This window comes from Polypterus senegalus, chromosome 1, assembly GCF_016835505.1.
Source record: "Polypterus senegalus isolate Bchr_013 chromosome 1, ASM1683550v1, whole genome shotgun sequence".
NCBI lineage: Eukaryota > Metazoa > Chordata > Cladistia > Polypteriformes > Polypteridae > Polypterus > Polypterus senegalus.
Genome location: NC_053154.1, coordinates 34,527,359 through 34,549,981, shown reverse-complemented (window position 1 = coordinate 34,549,981; position 22,623 = coordinate 34,527,359). Strand labels below are relative to the sequence as shown.

The 22,623-nt window shown below is 36.7% G+C and overlaps 1 protein-coding gene across 1 annotated transcript in view; it reads left to right on the top strand.

The window, feature by feature from the left end:
- LOC120516297 (solute carrier family 12 member 6-like) overlaps positions 1–22,623 on the top strand; it is an 80,642-nt gene that overhangs the window by 22,478 nt on the left and 35,541 nt on the right. Inside the window, exons 5-16 of the mRNA XM_039738265.1 lie at positions 1,114–1,245; positions 8,034–8,180; positions 8,328–8,382; positions 10,012–10,142; positions 10,293–10,534; positions 10,690–10,901; positions 11,228–11,392; positions 11,502–11,600; positions 11,681–11,738; positions 15,453–15,627; positions 17,145–17,263; positions 20,400–20,498. Of these exons, the coding sequence (XP_039594199.1) occupies positions 1,114–1,245; positions 8,034–8,180; positions 8,328–8,382; positions 10,012–10,142; positions 10,293–10,534; positions 10,690–10,901; positions 11,228–11,392; positions 11,502–11,600; positions 11,681–11,738; positions 15,453–15,627; positions 17,145–17,263; positions 20,400–20,498 (1,634 nt within the window). The remainder of the gene's footprint in view (positions 1–1,113; positions 1,246–8,033; positions 8,181–8,327; positions 8,383–10,011; positions 10,143–10,292; positions 10,535–10,689; positions 10,902–11,227; positions 11,393–11,501; positions 11,601–11,680; positions 11,739–15,452; positions 15,628–17,144; positions 17,264–20,399; positions 20,499–22,623) is intronic.

Below are 22,623 nucleotides of genomic sequence, written 5' to 3'. Positions count from 1 at the left end.
ATTTTTTACTCTGTCTTTTGTCATAGACAATTATACATTGTAATTATAAATCTTGACATTTTGATCATCATTGTTATTATAATAAAGTTTTTTATATAATTTTTCACTGACCTTTTTTTTACTTTGATCTAGTTTTCATATATTCTGTTAAATCTTCTACTTATCTAACACTGACTCAATCAATTGTCTTTCCAAAGTAGGTTATGGAAAGCCTCTTGAAGCAAATTAAATTATTTTACAGGGCAATGGTGCTTAAGTTCACTGCAGTAGCTATGTGCTTTTGTTCCAGCATAGTTACTCACTTAGAAACCAGTGCTTGCCAGTAACAGAACTTATTTAATTTTATGGCTTGTTAGTGTCTTCATTATGTCGTGTCTGGTCATTCTTAGATTTTAGAGTTTTTTTCTGTCCAAGAAAGTCATCCAAATTATTTGTGGCCCAGAACAGATGAATAATTCTCAGTCCTTCACTTTGTTTCTTATCAGTTTCTTTAAAGCTATTTCATTAAAATGGATTCTTAATGCTGAATACATGAAGGTGTAACTGGGACCATGTGAGTTATTAATTGGCAGCTGCAGAAGACGTCAAGAAGAAATTAAACAGTGAATGCAGCTCTTTAAATCTAAAAAAGCAATTAAGGGTTGGAATTCTTAATAAACAAGTTAACTAAAATATGTGCTTTAGCAGCAGTAACTTGCTTTTAATTAAGAAATTGAGTTGGAACAAATCCCTGTAGTCCCTGCAGTGCACCAGAACTGAACCTAATCACACCTGCTTTAGAGTATTGATGGAGCAAAGCCCAAAGATGTAGAAACCTTTTCCAATGGATACTTTATATTGCAGGATGAGCTAATGTGATGCTGCATGGTTTATGTTGAGATTTGAAATCAGACAGTATTATACTGGTGTTACAGGCTCCTAAGCACAAATATGACCCTCCCAACAAATTACATAGAATTGATTACGTATGAATGACTTTAGATTATTTCTGAGGTTATGCATTATGCCCTTCCAATGAAGTATAAGTGTGCTTGTTAGACTGTGGGTTGAAATACTGAATTATTCCATGTATCTGTCATTCATTTCTCTTCCACATTCTCAACATAATTTCAGGAGGAGATGGACACTCGTCCAAAGGTGTCATCATTGCTCAATAGGTTGGCTAACTACACCAACCTTACCCAAGGTGCCAAAGAGCATGAGGAGGCAGAAAGCTTTGAGGGGGACAAAAGAAAGTCAACAAAGGTAATTTGACATTAAACTGAGTATCTGGTTTGCAGTGTATATTGTGCTTTAGTGTGCTATTATATTAGTTATTAATTAATAGTACAATGTACTATTGTACAGTTACTCCTGAATTACATTTTTCTTTTATGTTATAAACCATGCTTAAAAAGAGTATTTATCCTGTTAGGAGTATTACATTTTATTGATATACAACACTGAATCACAGTGGGTAGAATTTGGCATTTGTGACACTGATTAACCTAAAATAAAGACTCTTTGATGTCAAAATAAAAACAGATATCAACAAAGTGGTATAAATTAATTGTAAATTAAAAGGACAAAGTAATTCATCACATACAGTAATTGTTTACTCCCAATAATCTGACCCACTGAAGTCATCACTGGTGCAGCCAACTGATTTTAGATGTCCCATAATTAATTCAATGGAGATCACCTCACTGGATTTCAACTGATTGCAGTATAAAAGATAGATATATAGAACTTGTGGTGAATCAGAATCATGGTCTAACCTACAATGTTGTATAACAATAAAATGTGGATACTTCCAAGGGGGTGAATAATGTTTATGGGTCCTGCATTTTTTTTTGCAAATATTATTTGTAAATTACTTACTAATGTATTTTTTTTTCTTATAAATGAAACCAGATTTTTGGCTTATATTTGAGAGAGCTATTAAACATTGCTGCCTCACTTAAAGCCCTGGGTTCAGATCCTATCCAGGGCACTGCCTATTTTTCTTTTCTTTTTGTTTAGTTTTAATCGTTTTTAGAATGTATTAAAATTGAAATATTCAGAATTCAATAGAAAGTATCAAATGTGTTGAATCACCATTGACATAATACACATTTTGTATTCACACAACACTTGCAGCAACAGCCCATTTGTATTTTGGTTGAATATACTCTTATCATCAGTGAAATGAACAGTTTTCTTTTCATTGATTAACATTAGCCTTTTCTTTATCAAATGTGGGTTCCTCAGCAAAGCTTGGAATTTAATTATAGATACTTCTTGGCACATGGTGCTCCTTTTATTTGACTTTTGATTAGTGGCAGATAAATATATTTAAGGTTATGGCCAATATCAGATTCTTTGTGTCCAAAAACTGACATAATCACATTCTTCATGTTGTAGACAATGGAGCTGCAGGAATTCTGTACAGAAGAAAAACTTGGTCAAGTCACTTTTGATTGGACAAACATGTTGCACAAAGTTGCTCCTGTGATTGCTTGCCAGAGGCTTGAGCAAACATTCACTAATGGGTTCTTTTTTTAACTAAACTGAGTTCAGTATGCTTTGTGATAAAATGATCAGTGTGATTATTTAGCAAGCACTTGTATCTGAAGTAACTTAAAAGAAAACCCAATATCAACAAATTACAAAGCTAATAAAACAGTACAAAGTTCAAATTAGTGTTAGTGCTAGAGTCTCAAGGCTTGGTAACAATTAGCTGTCTTAATAAAATATATGTGACTAGCCAACCCGCGGCGTACCATACGGCGCATAATCAGGCCGTTTTTTTAATGATTTTTAAGCACAGGGAGAAAATTAACATTTGAAAAATCGGTAATGTAATAAATCAGCAAGAAAAACAACATTGTAACAATGCACGGAACGAACCAACACACAATCGTCCGTGACTGAAAACTGGCGGACCGCCCCAGATGTACCTGTGACTAACGTAGACGTTTCATTGTTCTGTGTGGTTTTGGCTGCTTTTCTATATATAATCCACCAAGACACCCGACCACGGTAGTAGCGCTGTGTACAAAGGGTTGGGACGAACACCGCATAATTTATTGATGGTTGAACACTTCTGGAAAGACACAGTTGTCTAAAAAGGGAGGGTTTGAGGATACAACAGAAAGTGAATGAAAAGGTGGAATTCTGGAGAGAGCAACATATAATTGTCCGTGAGTGAAGAAGACGCATGTTTGCCGCGGATGCAAATTGCTGTATGTAGCGTTTAAAACAGTTTGCTATGGTGCACGCAGTCATGCGTCATAACCGAAAACTCGGTTTTTAAAGACTGCTTACTTCATTGTGTTTTAACCTCAGTTGTAAAGGATTGTTTTAAGGATCCCATGGGATACCCCTCGCAAACCGTTTTACACGCTGCATATGGCAACTCACCTCCGCAAGAAACATGCCTCTATGAACAGTCAAGGTGGCTCGGAGGTACATGAGGCCTCTACGACAGACGACTATAAATGACGTGGTTCTTTCTGTGTCGTCGCGCCCGAGTTGGTGGGCGTGGCTCTGCGAGTTGTCGTCGTATCCAATGGTCTTGGAGTTGGTGGGCGTGGCTCCTCCCTGCGTGCGTCATAGGTGTCTTACTTGTCGGCGGCTTAGTGAATCCACGCCCCTTCCGTTGTGCTTTCCATGGGTGTCTTGCCTTAGTGAATTATATATATATATATATATATATATATATATATATATATATATATATATATATATATATAGATTGACAGTTGATAGAGTCATTACAGCTGTAGATCTGTGGAGACCGTAAAAGACAAAGCATGTGAAGAGACATACTTTCAACAGTTGCTTATAGTATTTGTCTAAGACTTGAATATTTCACACTTGTCTTTCCAGTGACAACATACAAAATATAAGTACTTGTTACTTTGGCAGTATTGTATGCTTTCATGCAGGAAATTTGAATCTGGCCTGAGTGTCAAGAAAATTGACTAAGAAAAGATGAAAAAAATCTAAAAAACGAAGAAATAAAGGGCATAACAAGATTTTTTTTTCTTTTATGAATAATTAATATGAATATTTTAACAATATTCAGAACTACATAGTTTTCACAATAGATTAAATGGTATCATTGTTAATATTATGCATCTGTTAACAAACACTTGAATATATATTTGATTGAATATGTAATTTTTATATGGAATGGCTTTCCATCCATTCATTTTTGAACCTGCTTATTGTAGTCCAAAATTGCCGAAGCTAAAGTTGCCTTAGCAGGATACAGCCCTGGGCAAGACAACAGTCTGTCTCAGTGCATATTAATGAACCCAGTCCAAACTAACTTGCTTCAGTCAAATTTAGGGATAGCTTAAATTTTCTTTAAGTGCTCAGATTTGAACCAACATCTCAGATGTGTGTTATATTAATTGACAATTCCAAAATTGCTCTGTGTGAATGAGAGTAGATGTGTGTGTGCATGTACATATGTACTGTATCTGGATATGTATCCTGTAATATACTGATGCCTTGAATAGATGGGTTCAGAAAACCTATGGATATAAAGAAGTGTTTATGCTGTATCTACTTGTATATGTAAATTTTATATAAATGCAGCTCTAAAATAGATGATCTAATAGACTGTATTACAGATTACCTCAGTTCCTTCACAGACGTTATAATAGCCACCAAGAGTATATGCTACTTCACCAAAAATAAATCTTGGGTCATTAGTATTCTGAAGGTCTTGATGACAGGAGGGAAATTAAAACGGCTACCTAAAGATCTGATCAGGGAGGGTAAATATATCTAAAAGAAGAAGGCTGGGAATGTGTTGGAACTGAGGAATATCTAGAAGTATGGAAGGGTCTGAAAACATCATTAGCTATACACATTCCAATTGCCAAACTATGGAGGGTCACAGTGACATGGTCAACAAGTTTACCCAATATTTCAATTGACAAAGGGCATTCTAATCCCTCCATTTCACCTATATACTCCTCTGGACATTCTGTGCTGTCACAGTTCTTCCCCCTCTTTGTAAATCTAACTGCTCTGCTGAAACTTCTAACATACCAGCTGTCATCTTGCCTCCTGTCTTACTGAAAGGACCTCATTCACACACCATCCACCTGTTGTTGCTATTGTTCTATTCTGGACAGGCCATCACAACACAAACCAGGTGAGGAAAAGAGCTGAGAAAACTCCAAAGCTGCAAGGCATGTTTGTATCAGCAAAAGGGTGTTGAAGGTGGCTGCATGATATCTGTGGATATTACAGTAATACTTTTAAACCACAGCTTGAGCCAGCAAAGTATTCCAGTGGTGTAGCATTTTTAAAGTCCTCCTACTTAGTCTAGTTACTAATCTTGGATAATTATAAGATTTCAGTTTTTATCAGCCAATGCCACCAACATTGCACATCATCACAACCACCATCACACATCATTTAGATCCTATAATGCAAGTCTTCCCTTACCTAAGACCTCTGGTCAGGTCAGCACTGGATCTCCAGCAGTTTAAATAACAGTACCTTCTACTCAAATATGATCCTGTCATTTGTCTGCTGAACAGAGCTTACTTTCACTTGGGCAAAGCTGTGAGCACTGTGAGGGTCAGTTTCTTTACTGCATTCAACACCTTGCAACTTGTATTGTTGGTGATGTTTGCAGGTAAAGGTATGGTTGACCCAGACAGGTTCATATCCTGATTATGGATTACTTGTCTAGCAGACCATAGTTTATATGGTTGTTGGGCTATATATACAGTATGAAGACCCTGTAGTAGACAGTATTGGCTCCCTTTTTGTTTATCCCATATACATCATACTCTAGGTAGAAAACTAAATTGTACCATCTGTAGACATTTTCTGATGATACCACAATAGTAAAGTCTATTGGGGGAGGTTGTTGTTGGGTGGTACACACAGAACTAGCTGCAGATCAATATTCTCAGGACAAAGCATTGTATACATTAGAAATAAGTAATAAATTACTTTTTTTCTGAATAAGTTCAATCAAATTATATGACTTTATAAAACACAATGTGCATTATATGTTTGTATTGCTTAAGTTCTGAATTCTTTTAAACCATACCTAGAATGCTCCCTAAACTTTCAAAACAATCACCATGAAAGAGCATTTGCATTTCTCAGTCATTCCAATTTAAAGCATGTATCATTTCAAAACACTTTGTCAAGAACAAAATTACAATAAAATGTCAATTTTCCAATCTGCTGTATCGTAAAGAAAATGGGAAAGGCAAAAAGGAAGAAAAAATGTTTCTTCTTAAGGTAACTCCTTCAGCATTTTTCATAACCAGTAGTGACAGGCTGCTGCATAGGTGGCTACACCTTGATAGAAGCTTACATTTTTGAATCTGCACTCATGTTCAATGTGGTAATAAAAGTCGGTTCAGAGTGGTTCAAATTTGGAATATATTTAAAAACTCATTGTGTCTGTGTGTTTGGGGTGCATGCGGGTCGTTATGTTTGGATCAATTTGATTCCTGTAGTGCCCATTTCTAGGCAGTGCAGCTGTTACCTTCACTCATTACCTTTTGAATGCTGTATTAATCCATTGCTGCACTAGATCTGACATTGATATGCCAATGTCAATACGAGTATTACCAGTACTCTGAAAACTATTAAAATAATTAATTCTTAATGATAATGTTTATTTGCTTTCTGTAACCAACTGATCAGGTGTTTTTGAATACCAATATTAATATCAGTGTAATGGTGTATGTTTTTTATTCTTGCTGTGGTTTTCAGTTCTTTGCTTTTATTTGAAAATTTTCTGTCATGTTTGCTTTTTTGTAGTAGTTATGCTATTTGCTGCTCCAAGGTCCCTCTGATAAATATTTTTAAAATTCTAGTACATTGCTGTTTAACTTTCACTCTAAGTGGGTCACATGAAACACTCTATGGTTCTACTGGCTTATCTTTTTAGGGAAAGGTCATGGGACTGGCGGGAACATGAACATTTTGAAATCATTGCAGGAATGCGGCTAAAGTTTAATGTCACTTCCCATTTAATTATCAGAATAATAATAGTTATCTGAGTTGATTTTTTATATTGTAATTGACAATATTCTGTCAGCACAAGACCAGGTATAATCCAGCTCTGTCTGTGTCCTTCTGATTTTGTACATTTCTGCATATCCACAGGGGACAAAGGAAATATTCTGTTTAATTTCTCAATATTTACTTCTTGCAACACCTTTCGTAGAGTACAACATTGCAAAGTACTTTACAATGTTCACAAAAAACTTTTGCAAGACTACAATATGTTTTGAGTGTTTGGAAAATGTGTTATTTTGTTGTAGCATTCCAACAAGTGACAAAGTTAGTATACAGAAATTCTGTGAGAGGTGGTTGTAAAAGTCATGGCCCAAATGAAAGACCTATGTGTAGAAACTGTGCAGTTAGGTTAGTGGCCTCTGTGTGTAAAATAACACAGAAGTATTGGATATCTACCGTAGACTAATTTTCCATAAACCTTTGAGAAACTAACATTTATAGAATTCTGTATTCTGACCTTTTTGGAAGTAGTAATATCCACATAGACATAGCATATCAACCAGCTTTCAATTTACCTTTATTGTGCCGGGTATCCAGTATAAAACGCAAAGATAGATAGATAGATAGACAGACAGATAGATGCTGTATGCACATGATACGTAGCTAAATATTCAGCATGTTCAAAGCCCTTGCAACTGTGTTTTTTATACATAGCCTTTCGAAATGGAATCAGAATTGTATTTAATTAAAAAGAAATGATTTGCTAATATCGGACAAAATATCACAAGTTTGATAGTTATTTATTTTAGCAATATTAATTTTATTGTGAGATAAAGATGTCACCATCTATTAGCCATCTTGTTTTATACTTTCCATCGTATTGCCAAAATGTAATTTAAAAAAAAAAATACAACTTTTTTTTATTTTGTATCTATAACTCCTGGATATTTGAACTGTACTTGGACAGCTGCAGAAAACTTCTCCAATTTAATGTTAACACTCAGGACAATTCACTGGGAGCAATACTCTCTTACTCAAGTTAATCTTGTGGCCTTTTTTTGCAGAGTCCCCAAATGGGCACGTTCATGGGAGTGTACCTACCTTGCCTACAGAACATCTTTGGAGTTATCCTTTTTCTGAGATTGACTTGGGTAGTGGGGAATGCAGGTGTCCTTCAGGCACTGTGCATAGTGTTCATCTGCTGCTGCTGTGTAAGTACCAAGAAGAATGGTGTGCATGTAAGGCTGTTGTAAGGATAGGTAAGAGTTTAAGAGATAAATAACTATAAGCCAAGGATGAAGGTATCTTCTGAAGTGTCTCCTGCTTTGTACATTAATACATCCTATCAATCCTTTCAGACAATGCTGACAGCCATTTCAATGAGTGCCATTGCTACAAATGGAGTTGTGCCAGGTAGGATAAACTCTCCATTACTGATTTGTGACACATAGTTTCTAGTGCTTCATTATTCCTTATTTTATCTATGGTTTCCAATTATTTTACATGTGATATGGCTAGTTATTTTTAAAAGTGCTCTCTGATATTTCTCATTTGAAATGTTTTGATTTAAATTAAAGTTACTGTATATTTATTCTGTTTTCTTTAATAGTACAGAAGAACCTCCACTTAAACTTGACTGAATTCAGTTTTACGTGAACTGGCGGGTGGCACACTTTTTTCCTTATATGGTATAAGGAAGGCCTTCTGTACCCTCATCAGTCTAACTCACAGCAGCACAGAATAGTGCAGACAGACAGACAGACAGCGGGAGATGTACTGTACAACTTATATATTCTTGCCCCGTTTCATTCCAAGGTTGGGTGAGAAAAGTGAGATATACTCTCCCAGTACTCTTGCTCCCTCTTACTCAAGGTTAGCTGTGTAAGAAGAAAGTGCTCATCCCACCCTGTTGCTCCGTCTCACTGGAGCACGCGCTGGCCTAAGAAAGAAAGAGATGGTTGTCACCCAATCTCAATCTCTCAAACACTAATAATGGCAAATAGAGGGGTGAGTAAAAGAGTCAAAACATTGGCCTTCTTATCTGGCTTACTTTTATGAAACATTGCTGTGTTCTAAATCTAGCTTTATTGCAGTTATGCAAAGTGCATAGTGCTGTAGGTTAGTGTGTTTAGACGAAGTTACAGGCAAAAAACTTAAGTGTACACAGGAACGTTGCACATCAGTAGCTTTAAATACATTTATATTTGAAGCTACTAATACATATATGTCCATATGTCCTGTACATAATAATGGGTACAAGCAGAAGAAGGTTTGCTGTAATTCAGAGGCAGTTTCTCTATCTCTCCGATAAGATACGGTGTATATTCATTCTTTTGTTGTTCTCTCTTGCACATTACTTTCTTTCTATAAATCAAACCAATATACATCCTCAGATATTAATTCTGTTGAAGGTAGCCAGTAGCCAGTCTTGCATCATAAGCCACACATGCAAATTAGGACATAGATTGTATGCTAGTTCATAGCAGGTTGCACACAGATACTTTTACACAGAGGCAGTTTAGAACTGATAGAACTTGCAGGGTTTAACTGCTACTATATAATAACATTTCCTTTATCCAGTTTGTTCCTTCTTGAATGTCTGTCCTGACGAGCTAAGCAGCACATTTGAAATAACCAACCACGCTGAGCTAATGCTGTGATCTGAACTAGCTTAGCCTTAGTAATTTGCCAAAGGTTTGTTAAATTGCTACAGATTAAATTCTGGTGAGGGACTGAGGCCTGGGGCTTGGTGCCGTTTTTTTCTGCTGGAGAATACTTTGTGAATTTTTTTTTTTAATTACATCTTTGCATTTTTTTTTTTTATACAGTTTGCAGTACAGATTACTTCCTTGTGCTTTATTTTCACCTCACCCCCTACTTCTTAGTTTATGAACTATTTTTCAATTGATTGTATTTTGACTTGACATTTTTTGCCCAGTGAAAAGTGCCGGGTAAAGCATTATACTTAATGACTGTTTAATTTGCAAGGCAAACACATAGATGGCTTGTCCTTTAATTTACCTTTTTTTATTTTCTTTGCAGCGGGTGGTTCATACTTCATGATTTCAAGATCCCTTGGTCCAGAGTTTGGTGGGGCTGTTGGACTGTGTTTCTATCTTGGAACAACTTTTGCAGGCTCTATGTACATTCTAGGGGCCATTGAGATTTTTTTGGTGAGCTCATTTTTCTTTTTCTCTTAGTCCATTATTTATCTGATGTTCTGTATTCAGGTTCTGCATTTTAGATTCTGAGCTAACTTCTACAGGTTCAGATTCTCTGACTTGCACCTGATTTTTGTTTATATGTTTCTTGTCTTTACCCAGATGTACATTTTTCCGGATGCGGCAATATTTGTAGCAGAAGATGAGAATGATGAAGCTGCTACCATGTTGAACAATATGCGTGTATATGGCACGTGCTTTCTGGCTCTCATGGCTATAGTGGTGTTTGTGGGTGTCAAGTATGTCAACAAATTGGCATCTCTCTTCTTGGCCTGTGTGGTTATTTCCATTCTGTCTATCTACGCTGGAGCACTGAAATCAGCATTTGCTCCTCCACACTTCCCGTAAGGTTCTTTTTAACTATGGATTTTAAACCTGTACCTCCTGTAGTAAGCACATCAGCCCTAAAGCACTCTGAACTTATTAAAAATATATGTATTGTGTTAAAGGTGTCTCTTTGTAAGTTGTTCTTTTCTTTGTATTTTTCCTTGTCCTTTAGGGTGTGCATGTTGGGTAATCACACGCTTTCACGCCACAAGTGGTATGTCTGTAACAAAACAATACAAAACAATGAGACAATCACTACCACCTTGCTATGGCGGGAGTTCTGTGCATCTGACCAACTGAATGCCACATGCAGTGACTATTTCACCCAGAATGAGCTGACTGAGATTCAGGGTATTCCCGGACTGGCCAGTAGCATCATTATAGGTAGGGTGTGGAAAAAGTGCCACAGAATAGTATGCAAATAATGGTTATAATGTATATACTGTAGATATGATAGTAATAACCTCTCAAATTAAATTATTAATAATACACATTAAGGAAAACAAGATTATGAAGGATAAAAGTACTCTTCATCATAATAATAATAAATAATAAACTGCTATATATTACTAACATTCCTTATGGTAGGCATAGTAAACCTGTTGCAACAATATTGTTACTAGTGCTCACTAATAAAGATAAAAAATAATATATTTAAATATACTCTGTGTTTGATAGTATTGATAACTATTGTTGCTTTTTTTCCTTAGAAAACCTCTGGAGCTCTTATCTTACAAAGGGTGATATACTTCAAAAAGCTTCTCTCCCTACAGTCAGTGTGTCAGAGGCACCATCAAACCTACATCCATATGTTTTTGCTGACCTTACCACATCCTTTACCCTCTTGGTTGGAATCTTTTTCCCCTCGGTTACAGGTATCTTATTAAATCGCCTGGTTATGACAGATGTGTAAGTCTACTCTAGTTTCACACATGGACCTGCTATGTTTTCTCATGATATGTAAACCTTTTTATGTATTAATAGGTATAATGGCTGGATCAAACCGCTCCGGGGACCTAAAGGATGCTCAGAAGTCTATTCCAACTGGAACTATTCTGGCCATTCTTACTACTTCTCTAGTTTGTATCCTGTCAACAATTAGCAAATTGTTTGTCCTTATTTATTTATTTTTTATTGCTCTATTAGCCTTAATAGTCTCACAGATCTTTCAAACGTTGTCCTGTTTGGTTCCTGTATTGAGGGTGTAGTATTAAGAGATAAGTAAGTATCGGAACTCATTTTGGCATTGTTCTATGGACTGTACATTGAGTTGTTTCTTTCTTATGGTATGGTTTCTAGATCTTAGATGCTTGTTTGAACAATGTATATAATGCATTTTACTGCTTAATACCAGGATTATAAAAGATAGTTTTCATATAAACAAATATGTTTGTGTACGTGTTTGTGTTTATATATAGCACTGTGTAAAAGCCTTGGTCACTATAGATAGTTCACAAAAAATTAGCTTTTGACAGTTATAGGGCGGCATAGTAGCACTGCTGCCTCATAGTAAGGAGACCAGGGTTTGCGTCCAGGTTCCTCCCTGTGTGAAGTTTGCATGTTCACCCCATGTAAGCATTGATTTTCTCTGGGTGCTCCGGTTTCCTAGCACAGTGCAAAGACAAGGAGATTAAGTGAACTGGCAATCCTAAATTGGCCCTAGTGTGTGGTTGGTAGGTGTGTGTGTATGTCTGTGTCTATGTATTTGCCTTGCGATGGTCTGGCACCCTATCCAGGGTTTGTTCCTGCCTTATGCCCTATGCTAGCTTAGATAGGCTCCAGCAGTCTCCTTCAGTCTTGGTCAGGACTAAGCAGGTTAGAAAATGACGACTGACTTTATGTGTTTTGGATTAGTAGAAAAGAGCATATTTCAAAGTTCCAGACCTTCATTTTGTAAAAAAAAAAAAAAAAATGAAGCAATACAGTAAGATATTTTAATGTCCGTAAAAAAGGAACATGGTAAAGACCATTTTCCAGTTAAAAAAAAAATGATATTTTTGTAGGCATGTGGCCTAGTGCTTGAGAAGGCAAATATAACAAACAGGTGCTAATGAGCAATGCCATAATATATAGGTGTAACCAAAGTGATTAACTAAAACAGAAACAGCTCTGTAGAGAGTTGTTTATGTATATGTAAATGTGTGTGTGTTCGTGTGTATTTACAGTATGTATGTACATTAGGTGTGTATACATCAGATTTGATGGCCTGAACAAGTATTACTGGGAAACAGACCTTATTTGGGGTGTTTGTGTGCGTATATGTAACCAAAAATATAAACACCCCAAATAAGGTCTGTTTCCCAGTAATACTTGTTCAGGCAATCAAAGCATTTTGGAAAAATCATTTATCAACTGGCTATTTAAACAATCAAATGTTCTGCTTTGTTAATCTGTAAAAGAGATTACATCTTTAGCTTTTAAATTAAAGCTGTTCAGGCACTTCTGATAATTCACTTAAACTGCTCGGTGGCACATGTAGGTTTATTTCCTTCTCTTGAGCAGTGCAAGTCTGCATTAGGCCAAAAGGCTAAGTGGCAGGCAGGCTGCAGGGTATAATTCACTTACACTGCTCGGTGCTACATATTGCTTTATTTCCATCTCTTAGGCAGTGCAAATCTGCATTATGCCTTATGAGTAGGTGGCAGGCAGACTGTAGGCTATGTATAAATGATGTAAAAGTTATAGCATTTTCTGTGAATTTTGAAAGGAAAGAGCCTAGATGCTCTATATTCTAAACTCCATTAAATCCAACTCTGTAAAACCTTGAATGAAATGCCACATGATTGCAGGGACCACTTAATGCGTATGTCTGCATGGGGTCTTTTAACATTAACATACATGTTGTGGGAAATTTGGAAGTTTCTATCTTGTGTACCTTCCTTTTCCTATTGTGCTATAACCCCTAAAGCGGCACAAATCCATCTTTTACAGTGGTGTGAAAAACTATTTGCCCCCTTCCTGATTTCTTATTCTTTTGCATGTTTGTCACACAAAATGTTTCTGATCATCAAACACATTTAACCATTAGTCAAATATAACACAAGTAAACACAAAATGCAGTTTTTAAAATGATGGTTTTTATTATTTAGGGAGAAAAAAAAATCCAAACCTACATGGCCCTGTGTGAAAAGTAATTGCCCCTGAACCTAATAACTGGTTGGGCCACCCTTAGCAGCAATAACTGCAATCAAGCGTTTGCGATAACTTGCAGTGAGTCTTTTACAGCGTACTGGAGGAATTTTGGCCCACTCATCTTTGCAGAATTGTTGTAATTCAGCTTTATTTGAGGGTTTTCTAGCATGAACCGCCTTTTAAGGTCATGCCATAGCATCTCAATTGGATTCAGGTCAGGACTTTGACTAGGCCACTCCAAAGTCTTCATTTTGTTTTTCTTCAGCCATTCAGAGGTGGATTTGCTGGTGTGTTTTGGGTCATTGTCCTGTTGCAGCACCCAAGATCGCTTCAGCTTGAGTTGACGAACAGATGGCGGACATTCTCCTTCAGGATTTTTTTGGTAGACAGTAGAATTCATGGTTCCATCTATCACAGCAAGCCTTCCAGGTCCTGAAGCAGCAAAACAACCCCAGACCATCACACTACCACCACCATATTTTACTGTTGGTATGATGTTCTTTTTCTGAAATGCTGTGTTCCTTTTACGCCAGATGTAACGGGACATTTGCCTTCCAAAAAGTTCAACTTTTGTCTCATCAGTCCACAAGGTATTTTCCCAAAAGTCTTGGCAATCATTGAGATGTTTCTTAGCAAAATTGAGACGAGCCCTAATGTTCTTTTTGCTTAACAGTGGTTTGCGTCTTGGAAATCTGCCATGCAGGCCGTTTTGCCCAGTCTCTTTCTTATGGTGGAGTCGTGAACACTGACCTTAATTGAGGCAAGTGAGGCCTTCAGTTCTTTAGACGTTGTCCTAGGGTCTTTTGTGACCTCTCGGATGAGTCGTCTCTGCGCTCTTGGGGTAATTTTGGTCGGCTGGCCACTCCTGGGAAGGTTCACCACTGTTCCATGTTTTTGCCATTTGTGGATAATGGCTCTCACTGTGCTTCGCTGGAGTCCCAAAGCTTTAGAAATGGCTTTATAACCGTTACCAGACTGATAGATCTCAATTACTTCTGTTCTCATTTGTTCCTGAATTTCTTTGGATCTTGGCATGATGTCTAGCTTTTGAGGTGCTTTTGGTCTACTTCTCTGTGTCAGGCAGCTCCTATTTAAGTGATTTCTTGATTGAAACAGCTGTGGCAGTAATCAGGCCTGGGGGTGGCTACGGAAATTGAACTCAGGTGTGATACACCACCGTTAGGTTATTTTTAACAAGGGGCAATTACTTTTCACACAGGGCCATGTAGGTTTGGATTTTTTCTCCTAAATAATAAAACCATCATTTAAAAACTGCATTTTGTGTTTACTTGTGTTATATTTGACTAATGGTTAAATGTGTTTGATGATCAGAAACATTTTGTGTGACAAACATGCAAAAGAATAAAAATTCAGGAAGGGGGCAAATAGTTTTTCACACCACTGTAGGTGGTAATTATTGTATTATATATGTTAAGGCCTTTAGTGTCATCTATATATTGAACAGTATAATTCAAGTAGAATAGGGACCAGGGCTAAGTCAGACTGGTGCAATCTAAAGTCTAAGGTTTTAAGTCTGATGCTTTCTTTACCAAGTCACATTTATGACACACTATAAAATTAAAGTTTCAGTTTACACAGGAGAGACAACAGGCAAAAGATAGTTGTTTGATACCCTTAATCTAATTTGTGAACTAAAAGAAGATTAATCAGGCAGTCATTTCTATCCTCATAAAAATCAGGTAAACTTCACATACTTGGTTAGGTATTTCTCTTCTCTTCTTCCACACATCTTTGAATTCTGGAAGTGTTTTGTTAGGCAACTTTTCTTTGCATTCTCTACAGGTTTGGAGACTCTGTGCAAGGTAACTTGGTGGTGGGAATTCTCTCTTGGCCCTCTCCATGGGTAATTGTGATTGGCTCCTTCTTCTCGACATGTGGTGCTGGGCTACAGAGTTTAACAGGAGCACCCAGGCTTCTACAGGCTATTGCTAAAGACCAGATCATTCCTTTTCTGCGGGTTAGTAGGTGTTTTTTATAGGATGATAACTGTTTATTGATTAAGTTGTGAGCATTCCTTGTTGGCAGTACTATTCAGAAGTTCTTTGTTTTTAATTTTTTTTTGTAAGAAAAAGATGTTAGAAGTCTAATAGGAATTAGAAAACTGTGTTTTAACTGAATTAAATTCATCACATAAAGTATAATTAAGCTTTCTATACTTTAGGATATCATAGTTGTACTATACATGCCTCAAAAAACCGATGCACATTTCCTCATGTTGCAGCAATCATGAAAAGCCACACAATTATAAAAGTAGCAGCAACTATTATATTATTGCCTACTTACTTATGTATTTATTTATAAAGCACTTTAAAAACAACATCAGGGCTGACCAAAGTGATGTACAATAAAACCAAACATATAAAACAAAAAATAACCAAACAGAAACACGTAAGAGCTGTAGAAATTCATAATTCATAAAAAATATTATCCAATAAGTATATGCATCAATATTATTTTCTTCAAATATCTGTACACTGAAATTTTTAAATGTTGACTTGCTAATAAAAATGCCAATAGGGAAATTGCCTGGATGAAATAAAAAATCTAAATCCTAGCCTGCAAAATGTGTGTAAAATATGAACTCAATGACACGGAAGATTAGTGATCAAGTTGGTTTACTGAGTCTATAGTGGAGTACATTGGCATCGATATTAAATAGTGCATGTGATTAGAAATTAGACCCTGTATTGGCTAGATCACACTATCCCCATTGTAAAGTTTGCTGGAGGTTACTTCATGTTAAGGTTCTTCCAGCAAGGTATCTGCCATTTCCTTGAGGAATGGTATCAGGACTGACTTGATGATGTCACTGATGTAGGTAGAACTGGTCAATGTTACTTCCACAAATGTGAACGATCCTTGTATCGGATAGCACCCCACATCATGATTCCTACTGTGAGCCTTGTGTGTATATATACATATAAATGATAGGTGTTGCCACTCAACAGGGGCCTCATGCATAATGCCGTGCAAAGAATTCACACTATAACATGGTGTACGGACAAAAGCGGAAATGTATGTACGCACAAAAAATCCAGATGCATAAATCTGTGCGAACGCCAACTTCCATGTTCTTCCGCTACATAAATCCTGGTCAGTATGAAAAGTAATGCACTTGCACGCGCCTGCTGTCCCTCTCCAACTCCTCCCAGAATTATGCCTCTTTGAATATGCAAATCAATATAAATAGCCCTTAAGCTCCGCGTTCTGTGAAAAGGCAATGGCAAAAGCATGAGGGGAAATAGAAGAATTTCAGCGAATACCCAGTGGAGGCAAAGAAAAACATACTATTTGTTGGTTTAAACAGTGGTATAAACAACAAAAAGATTTAGAAAGTCCCCCAATAATTTCTTGCATTGTTTTATGTAATTAAAGTCTGATGAACTTGATTTTTCTACACTAAACCTTTGCACCTAATGCATATAGAGGTACCATATATGAAAGCTTGTGTCCTCTCTATTATATTCCTCTTAGGTGTTTGGACATGGAAAGTCGAATGGAGAACCAACATGGGCCCTCCTGCTGACTGCAGGAATTGCAGAGCTGGGAATCCTTATTGCCTCCCTTGATTTGGTGGCTCCCATACTCTCAATGTGAGTAAAGAAGAGCTCAAGTTCTATACTTATGTGTAAGGTCTGAGATATTTCATGACACTAGTCTTTTAAGGTGTTACACATGAAATAAGAGAAGATATTTTGTATGTCTTTACAGATGTCCAAGTTAACCAAGTGTTTATCAAACTACTTCCATTAGGTTAGATCTTGGCTTTTATAGTTATTTCCCTAGTTATCAACATTGTTTTAGTACAAATCACAGTTCATTTTATAATTAAAATGGGTATCTCCTCATAATTTGTTTCTTTCGTGAAGAAAAAGGTACATAATTTTGCATGTGTGTAAAAGCAGTGAAAACCTGACAAAGTGATTTCAATGAATTCATTGTGTTTATTTGATGTTTGCTGCTTGGCAGCCATCACAGCAGTGATATTTTGTAGTTGTTCTTTGTTTGAAACACTTGATCGTTTCTGATTTTGAAACAAATTTAGTATAATACAAAAAGACAACCTGAGTAAGCACAATACAGTTATTAAATGATCATTTAATTTACTGAAGGAAAAGTTCAATACCTATATCACCTGTGTAAAAAAGTAATTGCCCCCTTAGTCACTCAATAAACAATTGGACCAAAACTAATTGATAACATTAAACTAGACTAGACACACCCAAGTTTGAAATTGGTAAAACCTGTAGTGATAAATCTGCCCTGGAGTGTCCAGACTAGCAAAATGATTCCCAAGAGTGCATAGAAAACTCATTTGTGAAGTCACAGATTGATTATCTAAGGAGAACTGCAGGCCTCTCTCAGCTCAGTTATTCTCAGCGTTCATGAATACACCATTAGAAAGATACTGGGCAAAAACGGTACCCATGGCCGAGCTTTAAGGCGAAAGCCACTGCTGAACATGTGAAACAAAGATTCATCTGGCATTTATCCCAGACTTTTTTGGGGTAATCAATGTGTTTTTAGGTAATGTTCTATGGACTAATGAGTCCAAAGTGGAACTTTTTGGAAAACATTAGATTATATATTGCATAAAGCTAACATAGCTTTCCACAATAAAAACATCATGCCCACAGTCAAAACATGGTGGTGTGACAGTGTAGGGATGCTTTGCTGCTTCAGAGTATGTGTGACTTGCCATAATTGAGGTAGGAATGAATTCAGCTGGAATGTGCAGTAGTCAGTCTGTGATCTGAAGCTCAAGCACAATTGGGTTATTTAGCAGGTCAATGTCCGAAGCGCAAGAGCAAGTCCACCTCTGAATGGCTGGAAAAAAAAATCAATAAAATGAAGTTTTTGGAATAATCTAGTCCTGATTTGAATCCCATTGGGATGTTGTGGCAGGACCTTAAATGGGCAGTTCATAGCATCTTTAGCATCGATGTGGCTAAATTAGAACAATTCTCTAAAGAAGAGTGGACCAAGATTTCTCCACAGAGATTTGAAACAGTGACAAAAAAGGGAGGGTAATTACTTTTTTGCATGAGTGGTAGATGTTGGTGAACTTTCTTCTTGCTATACGGTAAATCAAATGATCATTTAAAAACTGCGTTGTGTTTACTCTGATTGTCTTTTGCATTATACTAAATTTGATTGTAGATCAGAAACAATTAAGTGTTATGAAAAAGCAAAAATAGAGAAAATTAGGAAGGGGCAAATCATTTTTCATGACACTCTATGTCCTGTAATACAAGTGTTAGGTAACTTGTCTGTCAAATTAGGCAGCCTTTGCTGGGGATGCCTGTCTTGTCAACAGTATGGCTAAAACAATTTCTGAAACTTTCAAAACCCTTTACAACCTTCAGCCACTACAGTTTATGCTTGACCTTATCAGTGTTTAAACCTATTATGCAACATACAGAAGTGCTTAGGTGGGAGTATGTTTCTTGTCGCATCCCTGCTGGGCATTCTGCATTTTGTTTGAACGCCTGAGGCTGCCCACCACAAGTGTTTCATGATGGCCTCAGTAATCATTGTTCCTCAGCCACTTGTCCCCAGCGTTTGACACAGCGTTATTGCAACTGCTCCAGCCAGTCCAAAACAAAAAACTGAAGCATTGCCTGTGAAGAGACAACCACTATTTGAACATTAAATGTATCCAAAGTGTGTGTTAATTCCAAAGGTTTTGGAAAATTCAATACATTATAAATAGAAATTAGATATATTCTTTATCAAGCAAGGATTACCACGCAGGAGAACTAAAACCATCAGAGGAAATGGAAATAAACAACAAAGGAGTAAGTTAATGAATCTAGAATTCTCAAATACTAATTGAGTATTAGAAAAGTTATATAGGTTTACATTAAAACAGGCTTTGAGGAAATGAAATAAGTTAATCAAAGAGAAATAAAGATAGATAGACACAAATAAACATTAGGAAAAATCTAGCAAGCATGAAAAAAGTCCAAACTTCGAAGACTATCTAAAAATAAGATTTGAATAAATGCATATCAACCTTTATCCAAAAAAAATCAAATCTCAAAGTTTGTCCTAGTGATTGAAAAATTCCAAAAGAATGTTATAAAACTGAATTTAGTAAATTATATTAAATATCTAGCAAAACAAAACCCACTCCAAGAATAGATGAAACCAGCTGTGCAGAGGAGAGCAGCAAGCACCACAGGACTTAAGGACATGTCCAACTCCGATAGACTCTGAGAATTTAACCTGTTTAGTGTCGAGTAGAGGAGACTTTGCGAGGACCTAATCCATGTCTTCAAAATTCTCAAAGACATTCATAAACTACATTCAGCACAATTCTTTCAACATAAAGGAGAATGACGTATTCAAGGACACCAGTAGAAATTAAGGGCAGTTCATCAACGACTTGAGCCAAGAAGTACTACTCCATCCCAGGGGCCACTGACACACACCCACAGTCACAAAGTGGGAGGAAGATCCATGGAGATAGGGTATAAAGTGTATAATTCAAAGAGACAAGTCATGTACAGGATTTGAACCAAAATGCTGGATCCATGAGGCGCAATTACTCACTGTGTCAGGATGCTACCGCCTGATTGGTTGTATCTTTATTCAAATAAAAAAGGATGGCAGAACTGTTTTGAATATTAAAGGTCCAACAACTTCAATCATTATTGTTTAATTTTTCTTTATTTGCAGGCACTTAACGTGTTTTTTTTTTTGGTTTTTTTTTTTTTTTATTCATAGGTTCTTCCTAATGTGCTACCTATTTGTAAATCTGGCCTGTGCAGTACAAACACTTCTTCATACCCCCAATTGGAGACCGCGTTTCAGATACTACCACTGGTAAGGGTTCAGCAAGGATAAAAGCTAGGCCTGTGCGGAATGAAAGTTAAACTTTGATATTTACAGCATTTACTCTATACTATTTATTTAGATTTGAACTGAATAGTTTAGTGATACAGAAGTAAAAAAGAAATGCAACATTTTCTGGAGTGAGAAAAGTAGTTTTAACTTGTCTGCTTTCACAAAACACTGTAGATTTGTATTAACCTTCTGACCAGCCGTACAGCATGTTCACTAAGACATTGTAACTTGCCAAACACAAAAAATAAGCACTTCAGCATAACAATGTCACCTTTAAAAAAGCTTTGGTCTCCGCAAGGCAAAGGACACAGTTGTTTAGTTATCTATGCATTCCATATACACGCTGATGTCCAAGGTTTGATTCCTGAGAAGGGGGTGCAGTGAGTGTGTACGCCTGATGAGCCCAGAATTAGAGTGAAACAGGTGTCACGTACTTATTATTTGACAGTAAAACTATTTCAACCATTCTATGATCTGCTTCTCGCAACTGAAAGAGGGTACCGTGGCGGATGTTAGCCGACTTGCAGACCAACCACAAGCATTACCTGGTAGGTAACCACCCATACAGTCAGATTGTGATTCAGACTATGAATGCCTTGAATAAATATACATATAATATATATATATATATATATATATATATATATATATATATATAAATCAATCTTCATTTGGATCTTGATCTTTGTTTGTCCGCGAATGAATTAGAAGAAGAAGCACTTGATGGCAGTAGAGAGACAGCTAAAACATAGGCATTGCATTAAGAATCTCCTCCAGGCTTATACTACTTAAGACTGTAGTACACCAGTCACACCTCAAAACACAGACATTCAAACTAAAGAAATTATTGTGCTTTAAATTAACTAAAGAGATCTTCATTTACATCTTGATCTTTGTTTGTCTGCGAATTCCATGCATGCGTAGACCACCTTCCAGTTTAGTACGTTGATGTTACTCACGGATGTCAACAATGTGCTGGAATAACGAAAGGGGTGGTGGACAGTGTTACGCTGGTTAGCTCCTGAGGCCTGGTTAGAGAATGAGATTGCCGAAGATAAAAGGTACATGCCTATGTAACATATGAACGAAAGAAAGACAGTGGGTAAAATGAATGACAACATGACAGCACGTTCCAAAAATTATTATTGTTACGTTGTAGCTAGCGAGTGCTGCGTGTCTCACAGTTGTACCGTGCCTTGCTCACATGTCAGTGAAGTGATCCCTATTTATGCTTTAAAGAGCCTGGATACCTATGTGTCCCCCTTTTATGACCATTGCTCCGTGTATATTGCCTTCCTCTTTGGATTGCCACAAAGCAACCTGCGAAATTGGAGAAAGGTTGAGAAGACATCATGAGAGGAAAGAATAGCGTCGTGAAAACGAGACGGACTGTGAACGGACAGAAGCAGAAATGCTCCTACACCACCACATAATTACTATTCGGACAGTGATTCCGAGTAGGCTGTTCCTATCGAATCAATGTCCAAGGGTTTTCTTTTGTAATTTTGCTTCCCTTATAAAAAATCATAATGCTGTGCGACGAAGGGCCCAGTTCACAACTGGCAGTCGCGCTTAAACAGGGAGCCCTTCACAGACAACTTTAACACGCGCAACATAGTTGGGCACACATGGCTAGTATATATATAAAATCCTAAGCCTAAAAGTGCAACGAGTTTATTTAACATTTTTATGTCACGCTAAATTGGCCTTATTTTTAAACCTACATATATATGTTTGGTATCATTCTTTTCAGAATTTATCGAACTTTAATGTGATGATGTTAGATTTTTAGATTCTTGTTCTGTTTTTAAATTATACACTAAAACATCAAGAAAGTCGTGGTTTTTAATATCAAGAAAGTTGTGGTTTTGCAGCGTACCAGCTTGCCATTTATTCAGTTGTGCTGCCATATTTAAAAAAATAGATACTAGTTTATCAACCATTACTCTCATACTGATTCATACAGAAAAAGTCATCTACAAAAAACAGTTACCACTAATGCAGTATTTGAAGTCATCTTTGAAAACAATGCCTCACAAGCAAACTATTATAAAGCATGTCGTGGAAATGTGGAAATCTGATTGGAACAGAACATAGATACTTC